The sequence below is a fragment of the Colias philodice genome, chromosome 13, assembly GCF_061535455.1.
Source record: "Colias philodice isolate Cphi_HAF_F1 chromosome 13, ilColPhil1 Martin Lab GWU primary, whole genome shotgun sequence".
Lineage (NCBI taxonomy): Eukaryota > Metazoa > Arthropoda > Insecta > Lepidoptera > Pieridae > Colias > Colias philodice.
Genome location: NC_143098.1, coordinates 8,291,774 through 8,314,698, shown reverse-complemented (window position 1 = coordinate 8,314,698; position 22,925 = coordinate 8,291,774). Strand labels below are relative to the sequence as shown.

Genomic DNA, 22,925 nt, shown 5'->3' with positions numbered 1-22,925 from the left:
TGTGTTATTTCAACTTTTAAATATACAAAACATTTGTGTTAATAATAAGTACGGCTATAGTGGAATAATCGTACGTTTTATGTTGAATATTATTGTAATAATTTTCGATGTGTCAATAGTTAACTTAAATAAGTACACAGAAATACATTAATTTATATAACGTTATGATAATAACAAATAATTCTATAATATATCTATCAGGTGTAAAGATTTGTGATTAGGTACCCTTGAAAACAAACAAACAGCATTTACGGATACGGTTTTGTTCTTCCTATTTCAATTAACCTTTCAATTAAAAATCGGACCTATTTTCGCGAAAATTTCAGACTAGTACCAAATAAGGTTAAAGCACAAAGAAAATATTGACTTACCAATTAAAAATATACACTAAAAACTATACTGATTGAAAGTATCTAGAAGTATGGCTAATGGCGAGCCGCTGGCTGTTGATATGTTATCAGACTATCCTCATTATCTAGTGAACGATAAAGTGGAATATTGTTTATCGCGAATCGTTGACGCCGGAAAAAAGGCGATCGCTAATTCACAATTAGTCATATTTAAGTGAAATGTTAGTCAATATTTTAGGTATTTTTGTTCATGTATGTGTGTGTATATACATATTAGCAATGGATGTCAAGGCCAAAAAAATTCGTTAGAAGTGATAGATAAAAAGTTTCCCTTTTCAATGTAATGTGGAGTAAATAGTAATGAACAAGTGGTCATAAACAGGAAAACCTTTGAATACTATTTTTATAGAACTGTATTTTTTTATGGATTTATCAAACTATTACTGTATATAGATAGTGCCGATTTGTAAACACAAACAAGTGCTTTGTTTTAGATAAAGGCACATTTACAGTGGCTTTACTACGGATATAGGTTATATACTACGGATATAGGTTATATACTACGGATATAGGTTATATACTACGGATATAGGTTATATACTACGGATATAGATATATCCATGAGTTGGCTCAAATGATGGAGAAACATAGCTGACCTGATCGATGGCATAAAATGGTCAGGAACCATTCACATCAGGATGTTACCATGTCTTTGCTTGAAACTTTAATATGCATTAACTTTTAAAAATGAAAAAAAAAACAAATGTTTTCTTTTATTTTTTCAATCAAAACACATTCATTCAATCTTTGTCAATTTCTTACAAAACTTGTACCAAAAGCAAGATATTTAAAAGCCAAATGGTAAACTACAAAGGCGTTTAACTCTAATAAAAATAAACATGCCGTAATGAGTATGGTTTATTATATTATTTTTATGTAATAAACAAGGATTGAATGATTGCCGCCCAAAAATAAAAAAGATGCTACTACTCATACTAATTCTGGCATTTATCAGCAATATTTAAGGGGTTTACAATATATTGTCTGTACCGTATATCAATACAGTAACATGGATTGACTATGAAAGGTGGAGTAGCAGTTATTACAATTTTATTAGCTATTATAACAAACTGACAATACAAATATTTAAAAACAAAACCTTAATTAACAGAACAACTTTTCTCTATGTATGTTTGTTTTAAATTCAAATATAGTGTCTTTATATTTGGAAATTGCATAAATTATCCAGATAAGATAGGATTTTATATAATTTATTTATTTATCATTTATTCAGGAAATTATTAATTCTTAAGACTAAACAATTTAAAAATACTTACTTACTTAAAAACTAAAATTACATTGACATATAAAAAAATAAAAATAAAAAGCAATATTCCCTGAAAAGGTCTTGGCTCAGCACAATGCCATAGCTCTTTGAACCATGACGCTGGTATTCTGCCAAGACCCGTTCGAGGAAGTTCAGCGTACCAAACATAAATTAATATAATATGTAGATAGTATGAAATAATAATATTTGTGTATATAATAGAAATAAAATATAGAAAATATGATTAAAGAAAAAACAAATACATAAAAGTGATATGAATAAAATAAAAATATAAATAAGATAATACATAAAATAACGATAGTGTGTAGAAATAAAACGTGAGAATATCATAGTAATAAAAAGAAAAGATTTCTCGTGGCAGCCCTAAGTCTGTGCGGTGTGGAGCGAAATACTTAAATATAAATCTATTTTTTACTTTGTGTATCAAGTAAATGGGCTTTGTACAATTTTTTGAAAGAGTACTTTGAGCACACTTGTTTAATCGGCGGTGGGATATTGTTCCAGCACTTCGTCGCACAGTACTTAAAGCTACCACGGAAAGCTCGCGATCGATGCCGAGGGACGGACAGTGCATTAGTTGCGCTCCTTACTGGATTCCGACCATGATCTTTCCTCCATCCTAATTTTTGGTACAGATAAGAAGGACACTTGGATTTGAACAGATCAAAAAGTAGACAAGCCAAATATAGATCTTGTCTACCTTTCATGTTAAGCATTTTGGCGGAGTTTAAGAAAGGTGTTATATGTGATCTCGGAGGGACATTGAAGCAGTATCTAACACAGGCATTTTGCACTCTCTGAATAAGACGTTGCGAGCGTTGAAGTAAGCAAGGGCCATACACATTTATACAATAATTTAACTTAGATAATACCAGAGATTCAGCCAAAAGGATACGGAGGTTAGTGTTTATGTAAGGCCGAAATTTGTATATCACTTTTAATCGATAGAAGCAACTACGCACGACTTCAAGGACATGGCTTTCAAAGTTGAGATGTTTATCGAAAGTAACACCCAAATTACGAGCCTCATCAACCTTCTGTATGGGAACATTTTCAATATAAAGAGAAATATTAGAGTTCTCTATTGCTTGCACTTGTCGCCTGGATCCAACAATCATATATTTTGATTTATTAGGGTTCAGCACTAATGAATTATTATATGACCATTGAGATATACCATTTAAATCCTGAGAGATTTTATTTAAAGAGGAGGACAAATCTTTACAGTTTACAGGCAAATATACCTGCAGGTCGTCTGCATAGATGTGATATTTGCATAGATTAAGGCAATTAGTAATATCTGCTGCATATATTATGAACAGAAGTGGACCTAGGATGGATCCTTGAGGTACACCTCGTGTCACCAAAAGTTCACTGGATGTACAAGTCGAACCATCATTATTATTAACAATAACCTTCTGTGAGCGACCTCCTAGGTAACTTTGAAACCAATCTAAGGAACGATTGTCAAACCCATAGAAGGAAAGCTTAGCGACCATAAGCTGCAAATTTAAACAGTCAAAAGCTCGAGAGAAATCTAAAAGTACTAACGCTGTCGCATATCCCTCATCCTGATTAGCTAGTAGATCATCGGTGACATTGAGCAAAGCTGTTGTAGTGCCTCGTTGCCTTCTAAACCCCGACTGCAGCTCCGGAAAAATATTGTGCTTTTCACAGTATTTCACAACTTGAAAGTAAACAACCTTTTCGAGTATCTTAGATAGAAATGGAAGTATACTTATAGGTCTGAGATCTTTAAAGTCCTCTGGGTTGTCAGTTTTAGGCAAAGGACGAACGAGCGCAATTTTCCAAACAGATGGGAACGTAGATGTAGCTAGAGAGCGATTTATAATAGCTGTAATTACCTTAAGTGTCGTAGGAAGTGTGAGTAAAATCATATCTCTAGGAATACCATCATAACCCTCAGCATTGGACTTCAAAGTAATGATAATTTTAGCTACGGCATTTTCATCAACAAGATCAAATTTAAAGACACCTTTGCCGTAATTATTATTACTAAAGTAGTCAAGGATGGATAGATCTACATTGCCAGTTCCAGGAATATTCAAAAAATGTGAGTTAATCGTATTAGGATCTCGAAGATGGTCAGGCAAAACGGCACTAGCTTTAAAATTAGGTAAAACTTGACTCTTTAATTTTTTCCACAAAACTTTGCTATTTTGTAAATGAGCGTTAATATGGGAATCATAAAATGAGATCTTTTCTTGATGCAAACATATATTGACAAAACTTTTTAATGATTTATAATAGATCTTGTCTTTCTCACATTTTGTTTTACGGTATTTAACGAGAGCATCATCCCGAACCGACATCAGATGTTTGACATTACTAGTAAGCCATGGAGAGCGTCTATTCTTGAGCGAAATGGTGGTTTTAGCAGCATGTTTATTAAACAGAGAAATAATATATGAATTAAAAGCAGTCACCATATCATTTACGTTTAGCATTTGGCAAACATCGTTCCAAGGAATTGAGGCAAGGTCGTTATTGAAATCCACCAAGTTGATATTTTTTAAAGGTCTGTAAGTGATAAAAGTACTAATTGATTTAGGTTTTTTAATTTTAAAGTTCGCAAAGACCATAGCATGACCGCCAAGCTCAGGGATGTGGCAAACGTGTGTGGAAAAAACAGACATATTTGTACATAGTAAATCGAGAGTAGATTCGCTGTGAGATGTGAAATGTGTGGGTTCGGTGATGTGGTTATCTAAACCGCAGCACTGAAGGAATTGTTTGAGACTAACCGACATACTACTCTGACTATTATGAATATTGATATTGAAATCTCCAAGCAAAACAATGTTATCAAAATCGGAAAAATAAGAAAGTGATTCCGAAAGAGCGTCAAAGAAAATGTCTATACTTTGCCAAGGTGGACGATAAGCAGTCCCAACTAATATCTTGTTGCAATTGATATTGACAGATATCCACATCTGTTCAATACAGTGATTAATGTTACTATTAGGGTGTTTACATATACGAAAAGAAAGCTGTTGACTAATAAAAAATCCTACTCCACCACCACGTGATCGCGTGCCTGGTGGGCGAGGAATGTGACGAAAAGTATAACCTGGGAGACGCGGAGCTTGCCCTTCATGACCTTTTCGTAGCCAGGTTTCATTAATTGCAAGGATATCTGGCATATGTTTCTCAAAAGCGACTTGGAACTCATCATGGTTTGTACATAATGATCCAGCATTAAACAAACCAATTTTTAAATAAATATTTTTAACCATTTTTTATATATAGGAAAATAACAATAGAATAATAACATAATTTAGATGCAACTGTATAAATTATTACATAGGAAATAATAGTATAATGATGTGAATAAATAGTGAAGTAGTGAAATGAATTATAAATTATGAAATTTTTATAATATGATTTGAGCATAGCATTATAAAATACAATGTTTTGCCTATGTACGTAAAACATAGATATATATCTGGAAACTATAGCATAAATATATTTTATCACAAAATATAGAATCACAAAGTTAATTTTCAGATTAAAGTACGCATTATTTACATTATAATATATCAGGCATAATATTACATAATATTCATCATCATAGCAATTCAGTAAAATAAAATGGTTTTTATTTGACATAATCATTATTTGAAGAAAGTTTAAGTAAGTTACAATCGGACCATTAGTGTACATTATTAAACAACCCAAAAATTTATACAATTGAAATATGGCATAAATATTACAAATATTTGAATGAGCGGAATGTGTGAAAAATAATGTTGAACAGTAACAACACAAACTATCTATATAAATGCAGTAAAAGAGTGACAAGGTACTATTACTATTGTTAATTATATAAAACAGCTTTAATGTAACTATAGAATTAGACAGTTGGTATATGATTAGGGAGTAAAGTAAAAACACTTTCAATATCTTCCTCGGAACGAATAGCATAAACGTTACTAGAATCAGATTGACGGGCATATATTTTTCCATCCCTGGTCCAGATAAATCGCCATTGCTTAATTTTGGCCAGGGCACGGGCTTTACCAAATATTACACGATTTTTGTGTGTGAGCCTTTCATGTAAATGTACGCGTTTCACATCATGATTAGGTAAACCTAGGTCGGAAGTAGAAGTACCTCGTCGCACACGAGCGTTTTTCAGGAGCTCATCTCGAAGTGAACGCCGTGTAAAACTAATTGAAATGGGACGCGTACGAGTGGGGCGATCCTTATCTACGATCAATCTCGATGAATCATTACTAACACCGGTAGTAATTGACCGGCGCTTGGGGCCGATGCGCCGCGCACACACTATATCGCGTTCCTCTAATGTTATTCCCAGTTTTTTTGCCAAAGTAATCGCGATGTGCGTAGCTGATTCACCTTCAAATTCGGGTATACCATATACTTCAACGTCGTTGAGTAAACTTGCTTGATCTCGCTCGTTTATTTCGGATTGAAGTTGTTTTATTGTTTTAAGCATGGAAGAAGTGGCGGCGGCGTCGAGATTTTGTTTACTAAGTTGTGATAATTTAGAATGCAGCGACGAGTTTTCAGACTCCAATTTATTTATCCGATCGCGGTATGTACATAAATCATTTTTCATTTGTGTTACTTGAGCAAACAATAAGTCGGTAGTATCATTTAACTCTTTCTTCAACATATCCATTGCTGCCGAAATTTCGATGCTAAGATTTTTGGTAAGTTTCATTTCCAAATTTTCAAATTTAGACTCGAGCAACGAAGAGAATTGTTGTATACTAATAGTGGCCTGATCCATGGGCACGGATGCAATAGACATGTCCTGAGTGACGTCCTCACAGGACATTATACTATCCTCCAAAGTAGGTTCATGAAGCCGTCTAACGGGTGTGTTTTCTCCCTTTTTCCGAGTAGTAATATTGGAACAAGTAGGGCATAACCACTTTTGTTTACTTTCCTTATAATTTGTATTGAAATAAGCGATGCTCATATTAAGGCACATTAGATGATAGCAGCCCTTGCACTTAGAACATTCAAGCTCTTCCTTTTTCATTGTTTTATAGCAAGCTGAGCAGTGCATTATAAATAAGTATTTATGGAAAATTGTTATAAATTCTGGAGTATAATCGGGAAGTGGAGATTTTGTAACGATTTTTAGACACAGTACAGTACCTTAAACAAGTCCCCTTTCAACGGCTTTTACATTTATTTTGTAGGGATGAACTTAGAAGATCACTTTTAGCAATAGAAAACACTTTAACATATACATATATCACTTTAAATTAATTTATTACTTAAGACGATACAAAACAGCTGTTAACCGTTGTAGGTACGGAACTACCCTCCAAATAACATAATCCAATATAACTTAGTCACTTCTGAATGAACACTGTATACAATTTAAGTCTGAAGAAGTTTATGACCAAAAGTTTAGTATAGAGTAAGGTAAGATGATTACACATTTATAAATTTAAAAGTTGTAAATATAACGTACCTGAAACTTTTCGAAGTGTTCACGTTCAGCATCCAAGCTGTTTTTCTTCAATTGAAGTACTTTTGGTAACGATAATGACGCCATAGGATTTGCACATGTAAAGGACGACAACAAAATTAAGAAGGATCGAGACTCGATCTCTCAAACGAAACTTTCTTTGCACAATTATATTCTGCAAACTTTATCCCAAGACCATACACTAAAATATGTTTTTTGATTTCGAAAAAATTAATTTTCGCGAAAATTTCTTTTAAAAATATAATCTAAATACACAACATTTCACGAACACAGCCACTGAAAAACTGTGTAGACAGTAGAAGAATGTCAAATGTCAATAATCAATTGACATGTGTCAATCATCATTCAATGTCATTGTTGAAAAGACAGCTTGTGCCAAAGAGAAGTATAAAATATAAAAATATAGGCTCGTACACGGCTCGTACTTTGAACGAATAAAGAACCCCATTCAAGGACTGATTAGGCAAATCCTTGCGACGATCGATTTATTATTATTAGCGGCATGCAACACTACTGTTACCATTACTGCGCACAAGTCAAAAATTAAGATTGAAGGGGCCACGGTGGTTGAGCTTCCAATATACAGTCGCAGTTAAATTTTATTTTTGCACGCCTCATAAGCGAAGCGTTGAGGTGGGTACTACTGTCACTTCGCGCAAAACATCTGATTTTTCAAACTTAAAATGTCTTTATGTATCATACATTGCACTTGTAAGATAATACATACACACACATATTAAGAAAAAACACTATTTTTAACGTTCATGATATTTTTGATGTCATTTTTGTTATTTAAACTAGTTAAAAAACAGTTTAAAAAAGTTCTGTCTTGGACGTCCGTGTGTCTGTATGTGCGGATCCTTTTTCTTGTTAACACGATAGCGACCGAAATACTTTACTAATCGAGCCTTTTTTTTTCTCTTACGCTTGAGTATGCTCAGGAATAGAACCCTTTCATTTTTCAGGGTCTGATTCGATGTGGTTTAATTGTTATTAAATAAACAAAAATAATAATTAATAAATATTTATTAAAAAAAAATTATGAGGCGTGCACTTTTGGATTTTCCAAATTATTGTATTTTATAATAATTGTTAATTTTTGTTTTTGCTTTTTATTAAGTTTTGCTACTCTTTCTTCGATCTTTAATTTTCTTTTTACTATAAATAATATGTTAAAACTCCCTAATCCTACATAAAAAATATCTTTGTTCGGCATTTAAAAAATAACTAATAAAAAGAACGCTTTTTTTTGACAAGATTCAAAGATAAAAGAAACGTCGCCTTTCTCCATGACGTGACGGTATTGCTATGATGCGACCTTGAAATTTTACTCTCGACGCGCCTAACGAAGTTTCACTTCAAAACGTGCGCTCTAAAACTTATGTTAACGTGTTTTTACATGTATAGGTCTATAACCTACTCTTATTAGTACTACTAAAGTTATAAATTTAAACACCCATTGAGACTTATAATATTTGCGTGCGTGACAGTTCACACTTCACAGTACCCTCTGTTAATTGCTACGAGACCCTTGCGCATCTATCCTATCTATTTCGTTCAGTACTGGAGTAAGCATTACATAAAAAATTGTATTAAAATTACACAGCCAATAAAGCGAATAGCAGCAGTAGTCAGTACCCATGCATGCGTGCATGCGTGCTGCCACGCAATATGTACAATGTACGTGTGGTTATATTTAACTAATATTATAAAGCTGAAGAGTTTGTTTGTTTGAACGCGCTAATCTCGGAAACTGCTGGTCCGATTTGAAGTGTTAGATATCCCATTTATCGAGGAAGACTATTCAAGCTAAGATCAACAGGAGCGGATCATTGCAGGTAAAACCACGGAGCACAGCTAGTATTTAATAAAACTGTATTATATCAGCTGGTTCACCTTTAATATCTAGAAAAATCATCAACGGCCACTATTAAAACTTTCAAGTATACTTTAAATATTGTCGCATCGCATCGCTATTATTTTTTGGTCAATCCTGTGGTCAATAGTCAATCTTTATAGACTATCTATTTGATCTCTATACAGGATCTCTATCTTTGACACAGCCGAGCAGTACATTCTCCCTCTACAGTGCGACACAAAAGAGATGAAAATAAATGAGGGCGCCACCGTCGCTCATATAGCAACACTGATACTGCGACGCAAGCGATCTTGATACTATAGAATAAAAATCCAAAAATCTATATAATATAATCTAAAATAAATACCGCGATTTAAACCGTTATAATTGTTTCATTGTAGCAATAGTGTAAATTTAAGACAAAAATACATTAGTATTTTAATTGACCTACCTAGGTCAAATTTTACTTATTAATGTATTTGGAATTAGTTATTTTATAAAAATCGGTCAAGTGTTTAGACTGCAGAGGCGCACATAGAATCAAACATACAAACAAACAAGCATACATGCAGCTCAAACACATTACCCTCTTTCTGGGTCCGTCGGGTAGAAAAAAACAAGGCGATTTGAAAACCACATATTTTTATTTTTTTTGTAGATAAATTTTGTACATTAATATAATTCATCAAAATCTAAATATTCTACTCCTTCAAAGGACTGATCATCACTCTGTTTCGAAGTACTGGCAAGAGGGTACTGGGCATCTTCAGTATCTGTAAATATGATACAGTAAATATGATTTTTTTCTTATGTTTTGATTGATTAATAGATAGATAGCTGTATGAAAACAGTTATCACTATACTTTGTAGTAAAATCTAAACTAGGTACTTTATTTGAGGCTGGTTGGATTGGATATAACTTCTTGACTCAAATTGTGCTGGTCGCACTATAAAAACTAGTTTTTGTTTACATACAAATAACCTCAAATTAAATTGCGAAAACGTAATAATCGCCATACATACATACATTAAACACTCGTCACTAATGGAATATTCTATTTTACGTAGTATTGAGCAAAAATAAATGGAATCTCACCGGTATATTCTGCTGTACGTTTGTAAACGTTTTCCAAATCAGTCAATAAATTTCCAGCTTGAAATTCGGACAAACACCGAATAAAAACTTTATACACCACATCACGGACACCGCTACGTTTAACCTTTTTCATGATGTCTCCTTTTTTATTTAAATTTCTTGTTCTAAATAACAATTTTATCTCAATAATTCTCCACTTCACGAAAAAAACAACAAATTTTTATTCAACTTGACAGCTACATTGCCAATTCAGGGTTGCCAGGTAATGAAAAACGAATTAGTTCCAAAATAATTAATTTCATCTCTTTTATGTCGTACTATACGCGAGCATCCGACCGCGACAGCGTCACTTTTATTTTCTGTGGCGTAGCGCGCGCCGTTTTGTTGTTTTCAATTGTCATTTGTCATATGTCATTTCGGTAAGGTTGTTCGGCAGTGGTGTCTTTTGTGCGAGTAATTTTTATTTTTCTTCATATTTTATATTAAAATACAAAAGTATTAAAAAAACAAAACTTAGTGATCTTTTACTTGAAGATACGTTGCAGTTTATTAAGCCAGCAATGGAATTTCTGGAATATAACGATGTTTCTGCCGAAATCAAAGGCAACATGGTAAGTTCACATGCTTGAGTCCTATACCCTGTTGTTATATTATAAAAAAGGAGAAATGTTCGAAAAGACTAATTCTTAAGAAGTTTTAGGTTGACTATATTACCTACCTACAAATTTACATAACCGTAGAAACTGTAACATATTAACACCTTCCTTTTTTTAGGTTCCTGGGCGGCTAAAGATGACAGATCAAAGTATTATATTTAAAAACAGTAAAACAGGAAAAGTGGAACAAATATCTGCCAATGACATTGAGCTTGTAAACTTTCAAAAGTTTATAGGATCATGGGGTCTTCGGGTGTTTCTTAAGAATGGGACTCTGCACAGATATGGCGGTTTTAAAGAAGGGGTAAATATTACATTTTGAGTACCTTATATCAATAGAAAAGGCCAATCACTACATAGTATAAAACAAAGTCGCTTTTTCTGTCCCTATGTATGCTTAAATCTTTAAAACTATGCAACGGATTTTGATGCGGTTTTTTGTAATAGATAGAGTGATTCAAGAGGAAGGTTTTAGTATATAATTTATTAGGTTTTAGACAAAGCAGGCGAAGCTGCGGGCGGAAAGCTAGTAAACAAGATAATGCATGAAACATACATTCAGGAGTTCACAGCATTATTGTTCAGAATGCAGATAGATTATATAAAATTTCATTAGTATCATAGGGTATATTTTTATTATTATTTTGTTTTTAGCCCGAGTAGATCTGGGATGAGTGGCTTGCTTATAATGAAACAATCTATTTTATTATCAATGATGTTTTTAATGTTGCTTTAATATTTTAAACTTGTTGTTTATTTGTTCTTGACTTTTATGACTAAGTGCCGATTTTTCAATTCCCAGATAAACAGCTAGATAGACTTTATTCTTCAGTTAACAAAATATTCAATTTTTCAACAGACGAATAGGACGTATCTATTGAATAACTACGTTATTTGAGGAATAAATCTATTTGCCGCTCCAACGGCCAGATAGCGCGCTATTCGACGGTTAGGCGTTTGAGTTGACAACTGACGCGTCAAATTTTGGATATTTTCGTATGTCATAACATAGAGCGTAGAATTATTAACAATTAAACCTCTTTCTATATAAATATTATCAATTAAAATCATATTGAAATTGATGTTTTTGATAGTACTGATGACCATGCCATTGAAAATTTGCCAAACGCTGCCTTTAAGTATGTCGTTTCCATCGTAAAATATATAAATTGAAACACAAATTTAACCAAACTCTTTACTCGAATCAAAACAACAATCAACAATCATAGAAGACAAGAGCAATACAAGACGTGAGTCATAATGACGGTTGTTGACAAATTGCAAGAGTTGACTCTATCCCGCTCTAACCTGACTAATTTAATATGTTTGTTTCGCCACTCCGAGAGCAGAGCTGCCAATATGGAAATATTTGGTCAGATAGTTGTTCATCAAATAAATCACGATTGAAAAATAGGCGAGCCGTTATGAGTTAGATAAATAATTGAATAAATCTATTCGAGGGGTAGTTATTAGACTGTTTATCTCGGGATTGAAAAATCGGCCCTTAATCCAATAAGTTTTTATCAACAATAAATAATTGGATATGAATTTTCCATTTGAAAATGTATATTTCTTATACAATGGTATATTGTTCTTTCATAAATTAAAAAAAAAAGTGAAATAAATGTTTCCATTTTGATGTATCTTATTGGGCTTATAACTAGTAAGATACATCTATACCACAGAACAGTAAAGTATCGTTCAATTAAGGAAAGCTGGCATGTTCACAGTACTCACACTTATGCAATTTCACTTACAGTATGTTCAAAAATAAATGCGACTCTAGTTTCATTTTAGACTTGAATTGTAAAATGGTGCGTTGTAGATAAATATATGCAAATATAATTATGAAAGCTCTCATAATTTACCTGTAAAATTATAATTTAAAAGTAAATCAATTGATGAAGTTAATTATTTATTCTAATAATAATCAATTGGATAAAAGTATTAATAATCATTCAATTATCAAATAATAATTAAATTTCAGGTCATAAAAACAATACAAATAACACGTGCGCTTACTCCCAACACACGGATGGTTGTTTTGATAATGATTTAAATAACGGGCTTTTTTTTAATAATGTGATAACTCTGATTATTAATTAGTAATTTGATTTTTGAAAAAAAAATGCCGATTTTAGTCAAAATTTATATTTTTCTAACAAGATCCTTATCATCCAAATTTCCACCTTAGTGAGAAAAATTGACATTTCTAATGAAAATGAACAAAAAATTAAATGATTTTATTAAATACTGTAAAATAGTCTATAATTCTTCCATTTACTGTATCACAAAATTCTTCTGAATAGATTTTTAGATATTCGTACTACACCAATTACATCACCCTGTATTTATAAACAATTGCAAAATATGACACATACATAGGCCGGGAGATACTGACACAAAATTTCGGGTCATTTGTAACAGAATGGCGGTTCTACAGAGGTCTTATTACGCAATGACTAAAAGAAAAATGATGGTCAGAACTCAGAACGCTGGTACCGGTGGACTAGTCGCGTGGGCGTTAGTCGAACTCGTCGGATAAATAGCGAAAGTCAAACGATTTGTAACAAAAAAAAATTTAGAATTCACCGATAGCCCATAAAAAAGATGTAGGCGGTAGTGTCATGCCATACTTTTCCGGTGTAACTTACAGCCCCCCATACCGACGCGATGCGTTGATTAAAAAAAAAAACAATTCAAACATTTGTACCAGGCGAAATTTTGCACAGGTAATCATCATCGTGCAGACATTTACGAAAATCGCCATGCCATACTTTTCGGACGATTCCAAATGGCCACCATACCGCCGAAAATCTGCAAAAAAAAAATTTTTTTCGCCAAACAATTTGTACCAATATTGCATTTGGATTTTTGGAGAGTATTTGATAAAATGTGACCATTATTATATTTGCCATACTTCTAGTAGGGGGAAAAAGTGCTGCCATACTTGAAAATTAATTTATTCGTCACGTTTCAAAAATACGACTGTACAATACGTAAAATAATTTTTTACAGTATGGGATCATTATATTCTGTTTGTTTGTATACAATTCTACCTAGAAAAAAATATCGCAGATTGCAAACATGGGCCGGATGATTGTAAAACTTAAGCCAAAAAGTAAAAAAAAATGAAAAGAATTGGCGATTTGTACCCGTACGGCATTTTTGGAAAGTATATGATGCAACGTGACCATTATTATATTTGCCATACTTTTAATAGAGGGAAAAATTAGTGCCTTACTGCTACAAATCGTTCAAACTACGAATAAAATCTTACAATAAGAAAAAAATCTTATACACATTCGCCACCTCCCACAGGTATGGCATTATCACACTTCTATTTATAATCATTCAGGAGTTGTTGAAAAAAAAATGTAGGGTGGTACAAATCGTTTGGCGAGAAAAAAAAATTCAAAAATTTGCAGATTTTCCGCAGTATGGCGACCATTTGGAATCGTCCGAAAAGTATGGCATGGCGATTTTAGTAAATGGCTGCACGACGATGGTTACCTGTGCAAAAGTGAGCCCGGTACAAATGGTTGAATTGTTTTTTTTAAATCAACGCATTCACGTCGGTATGGCGGACTGTAAGCCACATCGTAAAAGTATGGCATGACACTACCGCCTACATATTTTTTAAGGGCTATCGGTAAATTCTAAAATTTTTGTGTTACAAATCGTTGGACTTTCGCTATTTATCCGACGAGTGTGACTAACGCCCACGCGACTAGTCCGCCGGTACCAGCGTTCTGACCATCATTTTTCTTTTTGTCATTGCGTACTAAGACCCCTCTAGACCGCCATCCTGTTACAAATGACCCGAAATTTTGTGTCAGTATCTCCCGGCCTAACATGTGCAATGTGTAAATGTGTTGACGTTCCAGCTCTTCTTAATATACCTATAGATAGAAGTGTGATGTGGGCGTGGCCCACGTGTCACTTGTAAGGTAAGATCACCTAACTTGCTCTCAGTTGTACGCAGAAAAATATTCAAGTCGGTTGTCAGCTGTCAAACCTTTTTTCCATATTTATTCATTAATTAGGACATGTTGTTCGGTATTAGAGTGCAAAAATGATAGCAGACGAAATAATATCAGCAATGAAGGCATTTCATACCATCGGTAAGTCTTATTTTTATTTATCTTATATATAAAATTCTCGTGTCACAATGTTAGTCTGCATACTCCTCCGAAACGGGTGGACTGATTCTCATGAAATTTTCTGTGCATATCGGGTAAGTCTGAGAATCGGCCAACATCTATTTTTCATATGTACCACGGGCGAAGCCGGGGTGGACCGCTAGTTTTACATAATATAATATTTTATGTTATAACTTCGCTTGTAATTTGTCAAAATTGTATACAAATATCTAGTCAAAATGAACCTTAATCTGTAAGAAATTAGTACTATTATAGATTGAACAGCAAACAAGACTTTCTGGAATATTATTGCAATATACAAACGAATGTCGCTTTAGTGATGCTTGTGGCGCATATCGACAGTATCGATACTTTAGAAAAGACAAACATTATAAATATTAAATTTTATTTTATTTTTCCTTAGCTTTCATTTGTCCAATTTATTTATAGATTTCCCAAAGAGGCTAATTTAAAAGAGAAATGGATAAATGCAACGTGACGAGTTAACTGGATGCCGAACAGTAGGTACTAAGCGGTCTAATAAAGGCCACCGATACAGCAAACCTACGGCAGTTCCAAGATTTAAAATAATGCATATTTTCTGTTTGTATTTTGTAAATATAGATTAATACTATTCTATTCCGTTTTTTATTTAATAATAATAATATAAAAAGACGTACTTAGTAGTAATAAACATACTCCAAAATGTGACACATAATACTATACTCATATAATAGAAAGAAAAAAAAAATACACAAAAAATATTTATTTGTGAATTATCGATAACAAGGCTGACATCCCTCAGGGCATAGCATCAGATAAAAATCAAGTTAATGTCATTAATGTTGAGTGACACAAATTTCAACCATATCTCTATGTGTTGAGGTTCAAAGTTATATCTATCGAAAACTAACGCCCTCTGTTGTGGAGTAGCTGGATGTTTTCGAATTTGGAATTTCTGTGCAATGAGAAACAAAACAGCTTATATACTTAGGGATGTTATACTAAAATAAACCGTAACATGGTGCGTTAGGGTACATATTGAAATGCTGAATTTATAACCTAAGTCAGTTTTTACTCAAATTAAGCTGTCCAATCAAAGGCATAGATTACTTGTAGTGTACTGTATAACTATCGGTTTAAATGTGTGGGTTTGGCGACACTGGTTTTCATAGTAATTATGACATTATAGCACTTCTATTTGTTTTTAATGTTCTGTGATCTAAACCTATATTATGCTTATTGGAAATTTTCTTATAGGAACAAGAGAAAGTTGCAAAGTTCTTCAAATCTAGTTACAACAAGGATATGTTAGAAAAGGAATTGTCCCTCAAAGGCTGGAACTGGGGGACGGCCAAGTTTAATGGAGCAGTGCTCAGTTATAATGTTGGGACACACACAGCTTTTGAAATACCATTACATTATGTGTCACAGTGTAATACAGGGAAGAATGAAGTGACGTTGGAATTTCATCAGGTATGTGATTCCTAATATTATTATGTACCTTGTTCAAATAAAAATTCAATATTTTTATGATCTTAATTATTTATTCTCAAAAGTACTACTAATTACTATTTAATTGTTTTGTTCAAAATGATGTTTATTGAACTCAGACTGAATGATGAACAGACGTGTGGTTGGTTGGTGGAGATTCGTCTGCTGATGCATCTGCGGATGTGTATTGAAAGCATTACATACTCTAATTTTGCTCTAACATTAATAAGGCTGTACTGTGGAAACAGAATTTGCTACAACAGCTAGCTCATCTAAATTAAAAGGGATCTTACATGTTTATAAATTAATTTCATAATACACACACAGAAGTTATTATAAATAAGGAAATGTTAAATCAAAGTTCGAGTAAACTAATATCTTATATGAGCCACATTCCATTTTAAATGTTTATGCAGGCACAGTCGATTTTAGCGCAAATATTAACTCGTTATTACATTTGACGTATATTTATAAGCAGAGGCGGCTCGTGACAAAATTTTATGGGTGTTCACTTGAAATCAAACACTGAAAATACATGGTGTAAAGCAGTACAATTTATAAAAAAAAATACTTATATAGGAAATGCATACGTCTTTCTTTTTGGTGTGCAAAAATATCTATAACTTTTTTGTGAAAATCAGATATCTGATTAATCAGTCGTTTTTCTATTGATATCATGCACAATGCATTTAAACGGTCCTGTGTCACGCGTAAAAGTTTTCAGCGTTATGGAAATCTTCCCTGCTGTAAATAACCACTAGCTCGTTTTTAAGTTTTGAGTTTTCTAAAAAATCATATGTCTCAACCGTAAGGTCAAGTTCAGGCCGTGTCCCACGGTCCCTTAGCTTTCAATTCAAGCCGAATTTGTAATGTTTTAACACACTTTTTAATGAACGCCATATTATAATTGTTCATTTTAACACTCACAAGTAATACTGATAACTACAGGCTATTTCAACACGTATCTTATGATTTTAATTAGAAAATTCCCGAATTTGCATTCGCGCGCGTGCATTGAAGTTGACTCGAGTGTTTGTTTATAATATATAGAACTTAGGAGTGGCAACGTCGCGCGCAATCGCTGTCCTGTGTACGGGCGCCCAGGCGCGGCGGTAAAAACGAACCGGCAACGTTTGCGGGAGCGGCGCTCCGAATTTTGCTATTTTTCCATAGAAAATCTTCTGTTTCACGCGCAGGGCACTGGCAAACTTTCTCTTTCACTCCTATTGGATTTCGTATTAAGAAATGTACTAAATATTTTTTCATTGGAGCGCAATCGTGAGCGCTCCGCTTCACGCGTTACTGTATAATACAGTATTATACAGGTATATGGGATGATGGAATGATGGATATATTCATTGGTATTGACAGTAGTTTTTTACGATAACGATTGATTTTAAATAGTAATAATTGTCCGTATTTAAGCAAAAAGGAACCACCCAGCAAAAACGCACTTCTGAGATATTAAAGGATTTACAAAAACATTTGCAGCTCTGTCAGATGAAGTAAAATTAAAATTTATTTTATTTAAATTCATTGATAAATTACTTATTTAAGTATGTGTATATAAATTTTAGTGTCCGACCGAAACTGGTTTCCAGGCCGAAACCGAAACCGAAACCGAATGTTCGGCCGTGGCTTCAGTTTCGGCCGAAACCGAAACCGAAACCGAAACTCACGTGGTCTAGTATGAAATTTCTAAAAATACTGAACTTTGGTGCATTTTACCTATTATTTTGCCTTAATTAGGGCATGAAAGGAAAACACAGTATATTAAATTTGTTGTAATCATTTATTTAATATAAAATAAAAAAAATAATATTCTTAAAATATTAATAATAACAAATTTAATTTTTATTATTTTTTCAAATTAAGTTCTCGGTAAAATCAGTCATCTAAATCAAATCAGTAATTGTTACTGTTACTTTAAATACTAAGTTTTGGTATTTTGAGATCTTTCTCTTTATTAAAGAGTCTTTAATACTTTGGATTGGTATTTGTACTTAGAAGAATAATAAGTCTCTTTTAGGTACCTCTTATATAAAAATAATAATTATTAATTACAATTACACCCAGTTCCAATCTCAACATAGATAATCAAAAATTGTTTCCACCAGCGTGGGTCAACCAACGCTTTGACAGCGTCCGTCAAAGCGTTGTTCACAAAGTTCACTGAACTTGCGAAATACGTTTCGGTTTCGGCAAAAGTTTCGGCCGATTTTGGCCGAAACCGAAACTGCGGCCGAAACTTGATTTTTGGCCGAAACTCGGCCGAAACCGAAACCGAAACCGAAAGTTCGGTCGGACACTAATAAATTTGCTCTGAATATTCTTAAACTTTCTAGATAATTAAGAAAATGTGCATGTGGTTCCTTTTAACATTTATCAATTGATAGGTTTTCTCTTATACAAAAAGGAACCACATCCCAGGGATTTAATGATATAAATGAAACTATGTATTTTTTTTTTTTTTTTTTTTTTCTTTATTTAATACGAGAGTTTGATCATACTTGATCATGTCACTCTCAAAAATAAAATCAAAACAAAACAAAGTACATTATTCTAACAGTAAAGCAAAATAATATTATCTACCGTCTACTTAAACCTAAGGATACAATTTTAATTAATTTTCTCGCTTCATTTGAAGTCGGACGGGCTAAGATACTATTACAAAGGCCTAAATTGAACTGACAATCAAATAATTCCTTCCTCTCTTCTTCATTCCGGACACATTCCATCAAAATGTGATACGTATCTTCAATTACACCACATAGGCTGCAATTAGGGGAATCCGACAATTTCATGAGATGTGCAAATCTATTTAATGGAATGTGTCCAGATCGTAACCTCAAGGCTAAAACAACTTCTTTCCTTCCCATATTGGCATTGTCAATCCAAGCGCACTTTGCTAATGTGTTCTGTATGGTCTTATACCAAACTCCCTTTGAGAGTGATCTTTCATCAAAGTATTCTTTCCACAAGTTAACACAATCCTTTTTTGCTTCACTAAGCAATTCCGTATAAAATGGTATAAATTGAGTTTGTTCTCCGTATTCAAAAGCCTCTTGGGCTAGTTGATCCGCTTTTTCGTTACCGTCAATACCAATATGGGAAGGAATCCACTGCAAAACTACCCTTCTTTTATCTGTGTTCAATTTACAAACCAAACTAAGTATCATGTAAGCTACCGGAAGGCCCCGGCGACCAGAGGTGCAAAGAGTCACATGCTGGAGCGCACTTCTTGAGTCTGTCAATATAACATATCTTCCATCTCCTAACGAATCGACATACGATAAAGCCTCAGCTATAGCTAATAATTCTGCGTGCATAATGGACATATTTTTATTATTTATAGACAGCCTAATACACTCTTTATTACTTGAATTAAAAAATGCTACTCCAATTCCACTCTCAGTCTTAGATGCATCTGTATATATTTTACCATAATTCCCATACATTTGGTTTATAAACTGAACACTTACAAATTTAAGACTTAAAGGATGATAATAAGTTTTTGGTTTGTCTATTTCCTTTATATGTGGTATAACTAAATTACTTATATCAAGATTGCTTACCCAAGTTTCAAGTTGGAACTGTTCTAACTTAACACTCTTTATTACAGAAACCGACTGTAATTTTTCATGAATAGATAATAACAACGGCTTTCTTTTGTTTCTCCAATACCGATTACTTCCAACTTCGGCCAATTTATTAATTAACTCAATAGTCTTATTATTTGTAAATGAATTACACTTCAACCAAAACTTACTTCCCAAATATCGACGTCGAATATGCAATGGACTCAGATGGAGTTCGTTTTCCATAACGTGAATTGCCGTACTTTTTATGAAGCCTCCTATAATCCTCAAAAATACATTCTGTACCTTATCCAGTTTAGACAACTGTAACGTACTTGCACTATCATAGAGAAAGCTAGCATAGTCACATCTACTCCTAACTAGAGATATATACAATCGTCTTAGATGTTTTGGATGGACTCCCCACCCTGCACCCTGAAGAGCTCTAAATATATTAGTGAACTTGAGCATTTTTTCTTTTACATAATCGATATGCTTCGACCATCTCAAAGATCTATCAAAACATACCCCTAAATATTTCACGTAATCAACTACTTCGAGTGCAGTCCCCTCCACAGTTAACTTAACAACATCCCTCCTATAACCAGACTTAAACAGACACACTTTACTTTTAGCTACTGATATTGTTAATCCCAAACACTGAATAAGAACTGAAAACTTATTTAAAGCTGTCTGTAATTCACAAACTGCCGTACCTATACTACTATTAGTTACAAACAAAACAAAATCATCCGCATATTGAGATATTCCTAAAGTTCTAGATTGTAATTCTTTACACACATTTATTGTTGCTACATTAAATAATAAAGGCGAAAGCGGGTCCCCCTGTGCGAGCCCTATGTTTGTATATCTATAAACATCATTGTTAAAATTAATAACACGAAGTCTCCTATTCTGCAAAAAGTTCCATAAGTAATTACATATTTTAGTTCCAGCTTTTACGTTCTCATCTAGAATTCTTAAGAGGGATGTAATATCCACGTTATTGTATGCATTTTCAATATCAATGAAACAGGCAATGGTTACGGAGCCCTTCGACAAACCTATCTGAATTTGGGTGATTAAATTAGAAAGACTATCTAAACAAGATTTCGTCCTCCTAAAACCAACTACACTATCATTAAACATGGAATGGTATTCAAGATACCACTCGAGCCTATTCTTCAAGATACAGTGAAAAAGTTTGCACAGGCAAGATATAAGAGAAATCGGTCTTACTGTAGTTTCGGAGTTTGAGTTCTTTTGGGCTTTCGGTATAGGAAAAATATTAATATTATGCCATTCTGACGGAACAAAACCTTCACAAAAAAAGCGATTAAAGAGTTCAAGCAATATAACTTTCCCGTTATCAGGGAGATTTTTAACCATGGAATAGGATATTCCATCGTTACCCGGACAACTATCTTTAGATTTAATCGCATTTTCAAGTTCCCGTTTCGTTAATGGGGTTTCAATATGTGAATTCGATGAGTAAAAATCTGGTTTCAAGTTACTGACATAATCAGGACATAGATTGTTTAATAAGGTATCAGCTGTTTTCCGGTCCACATATGTTGTTGGTCTACGAAAGCCTTTAAGCCATCTCATTCTTTGCCACATTTCAGTTGAACTTATATTACTACTTAAATCAGAACAAAATTTTTGCCACGATTCACATTTTGCTTGGCGTATAAGCTTTTGACTTACTGCAACAGCATTTTTGTACTTATCAAAATTAAGGGGAGTAGGATTTCTACGAAAACATCCCAATGCTAAACGGCGTTCTGCCACTGCCTTAGATAATGTGGCACTCCAGTAAGGTTTGGGTTTAAAGTTGCGGCTTGGATCTAAATTAATTTTATAATTTGGAATATGAAGATCAGCTGATATATCAATAAAATTAACAAAATTGTTGTAATCATTTTGTAAGCTATTTGTAAATTTGAACTCACCAAATAAGTCCTTAAGACAATTTTTATACATAGGCCAGTCAGCTTTTTTATAATTTCTGCGATAAATATTATTGAATGCATAATTTACAAAGCCAGAAGAGAGTTTAATTATAAAATGATCACTACCTAAGGATTCATTGAGAACGTTCCATGTGAAATGCATTGCAATATCCGACGTCGACAAAGCCAAATCTGGAGATGATTGCTGCAAAAAGCCATCGACCATTCTGAAACGAGTCGATCTACCATCATTTAACGTTACAAGATTTTTTTCACAACATGCGTCAAAAATGTTATTACCTCTACGATCAGTTTTATAAGACCAAGTACTATGATGTCCATTCATATCACCCAAAATGAGTGCATTACTTTCTACCCGTGAAAACAATTCCATCCAATCATGTAAATCAGTATTTACAGATGAAGGACAGTACACCGACACGATATTTTTCAAAAATGAACAGTTAAAAAGACTTACTTGTAAAATTTGAATACCTTCATTAGAAATAGAAGTAGGCCTTACGCTTGCCTTAATCGACTTATGAGTCAGAATGGCTACCCCCCCATAACCATCACTTCGATCACAACGAAATATATTGTAATCTTTAATATGAATCACTTCATCCGGCTCCAACCACGTTTCATTTATTACTGCAATATTAGTGTCCGACCGAAACTGGTTTCCAGGCCGAAACCGAAACCGAAACCGAATGTTCGGCCGTGGCTTCAGTTTCGGCCGAAACCGAAACCGAAACCGAAACTCACGTGGTCAAGTATGAAATTTCTAAAAATACTGAACTTTGGTGCATTTTACCTACTATTTTGCCTTAATTAGGGCATGAAATGAAAACATAGTATATTAAATTTGTTGTAATCATTTATTTAATCACTACATAGTATAAAACAAAGTCGCTTTCTCTGTCCCTATGTCCCTATTTCCCTATGTCCCTTTGTACGCTT

The 22,925-nt window shown here is 33.4% G+C and overlaps 2 protein-coding genes across 9 annotated transcripts in view; one reads left to right on the top strand and one right to left on the bottom strand.

Moving 5' to 3' along the window:
• Nucleotides 1-7,495, bottom strand: part of Hip1 (Huntingtin interacting protein 1) — a 40,179-nt gene extending 32,684 nt beyond the window's left edge. For 5 of the 6 annotated variants that reach the window (XM_089702643.1, XM_089702644.1, XM_089702642.1 and 2 more), the window contains exon 1: nt 7,172-7,495. Coding sequence is in view for 3 of the 6 variants with exons in the window: in XM_089702641.1 (XP_089558767.1) it covers nt 7,172-7,255 (84 nt within the window). In the remaining 3 variants the exon portion in view is untranslated. The remainder of the gene's footprint in view (nt 1-7,171) is intronic. The other variant, XM_089702646.1, reaches the window with a different exon arrangement.
• A 1,367-nt stretch (nt 7,496-8,862) lies between these two features.
• Ssrp (structure specific recognition protein) overlaps nt 8,863-22,925 on the top strand; it is a 29,495-nt gene continuing 15,432 nt past the window's right edge. For 2 of the 3 annotated variants that reach the window (XR_016316500.1, XM_089702630.1), the window contains exons 1-3: nt 10,507-10,754; nt 10,918-11,103; nt 16,202-16,417. Coding sequence is in view for 2 of the 3 variants with exons in the window: in XM_089702630.1 (XP_089558756.1) it covers nt 10,704-10,754; nt 10,918-11,103; nt 16,202-16,417 (453 nt within the window). In the remaining variant the exon portion in view is untranslated. Of the gene's footprint in view, nt 9,028-10,506; nt 10,755-10,917; nt 11,104-16,201; nt 16,418-22,925 lie in introns of those variants that run through there. The other variant, XM_089702631.1, reaches the window with a different exon arrangement.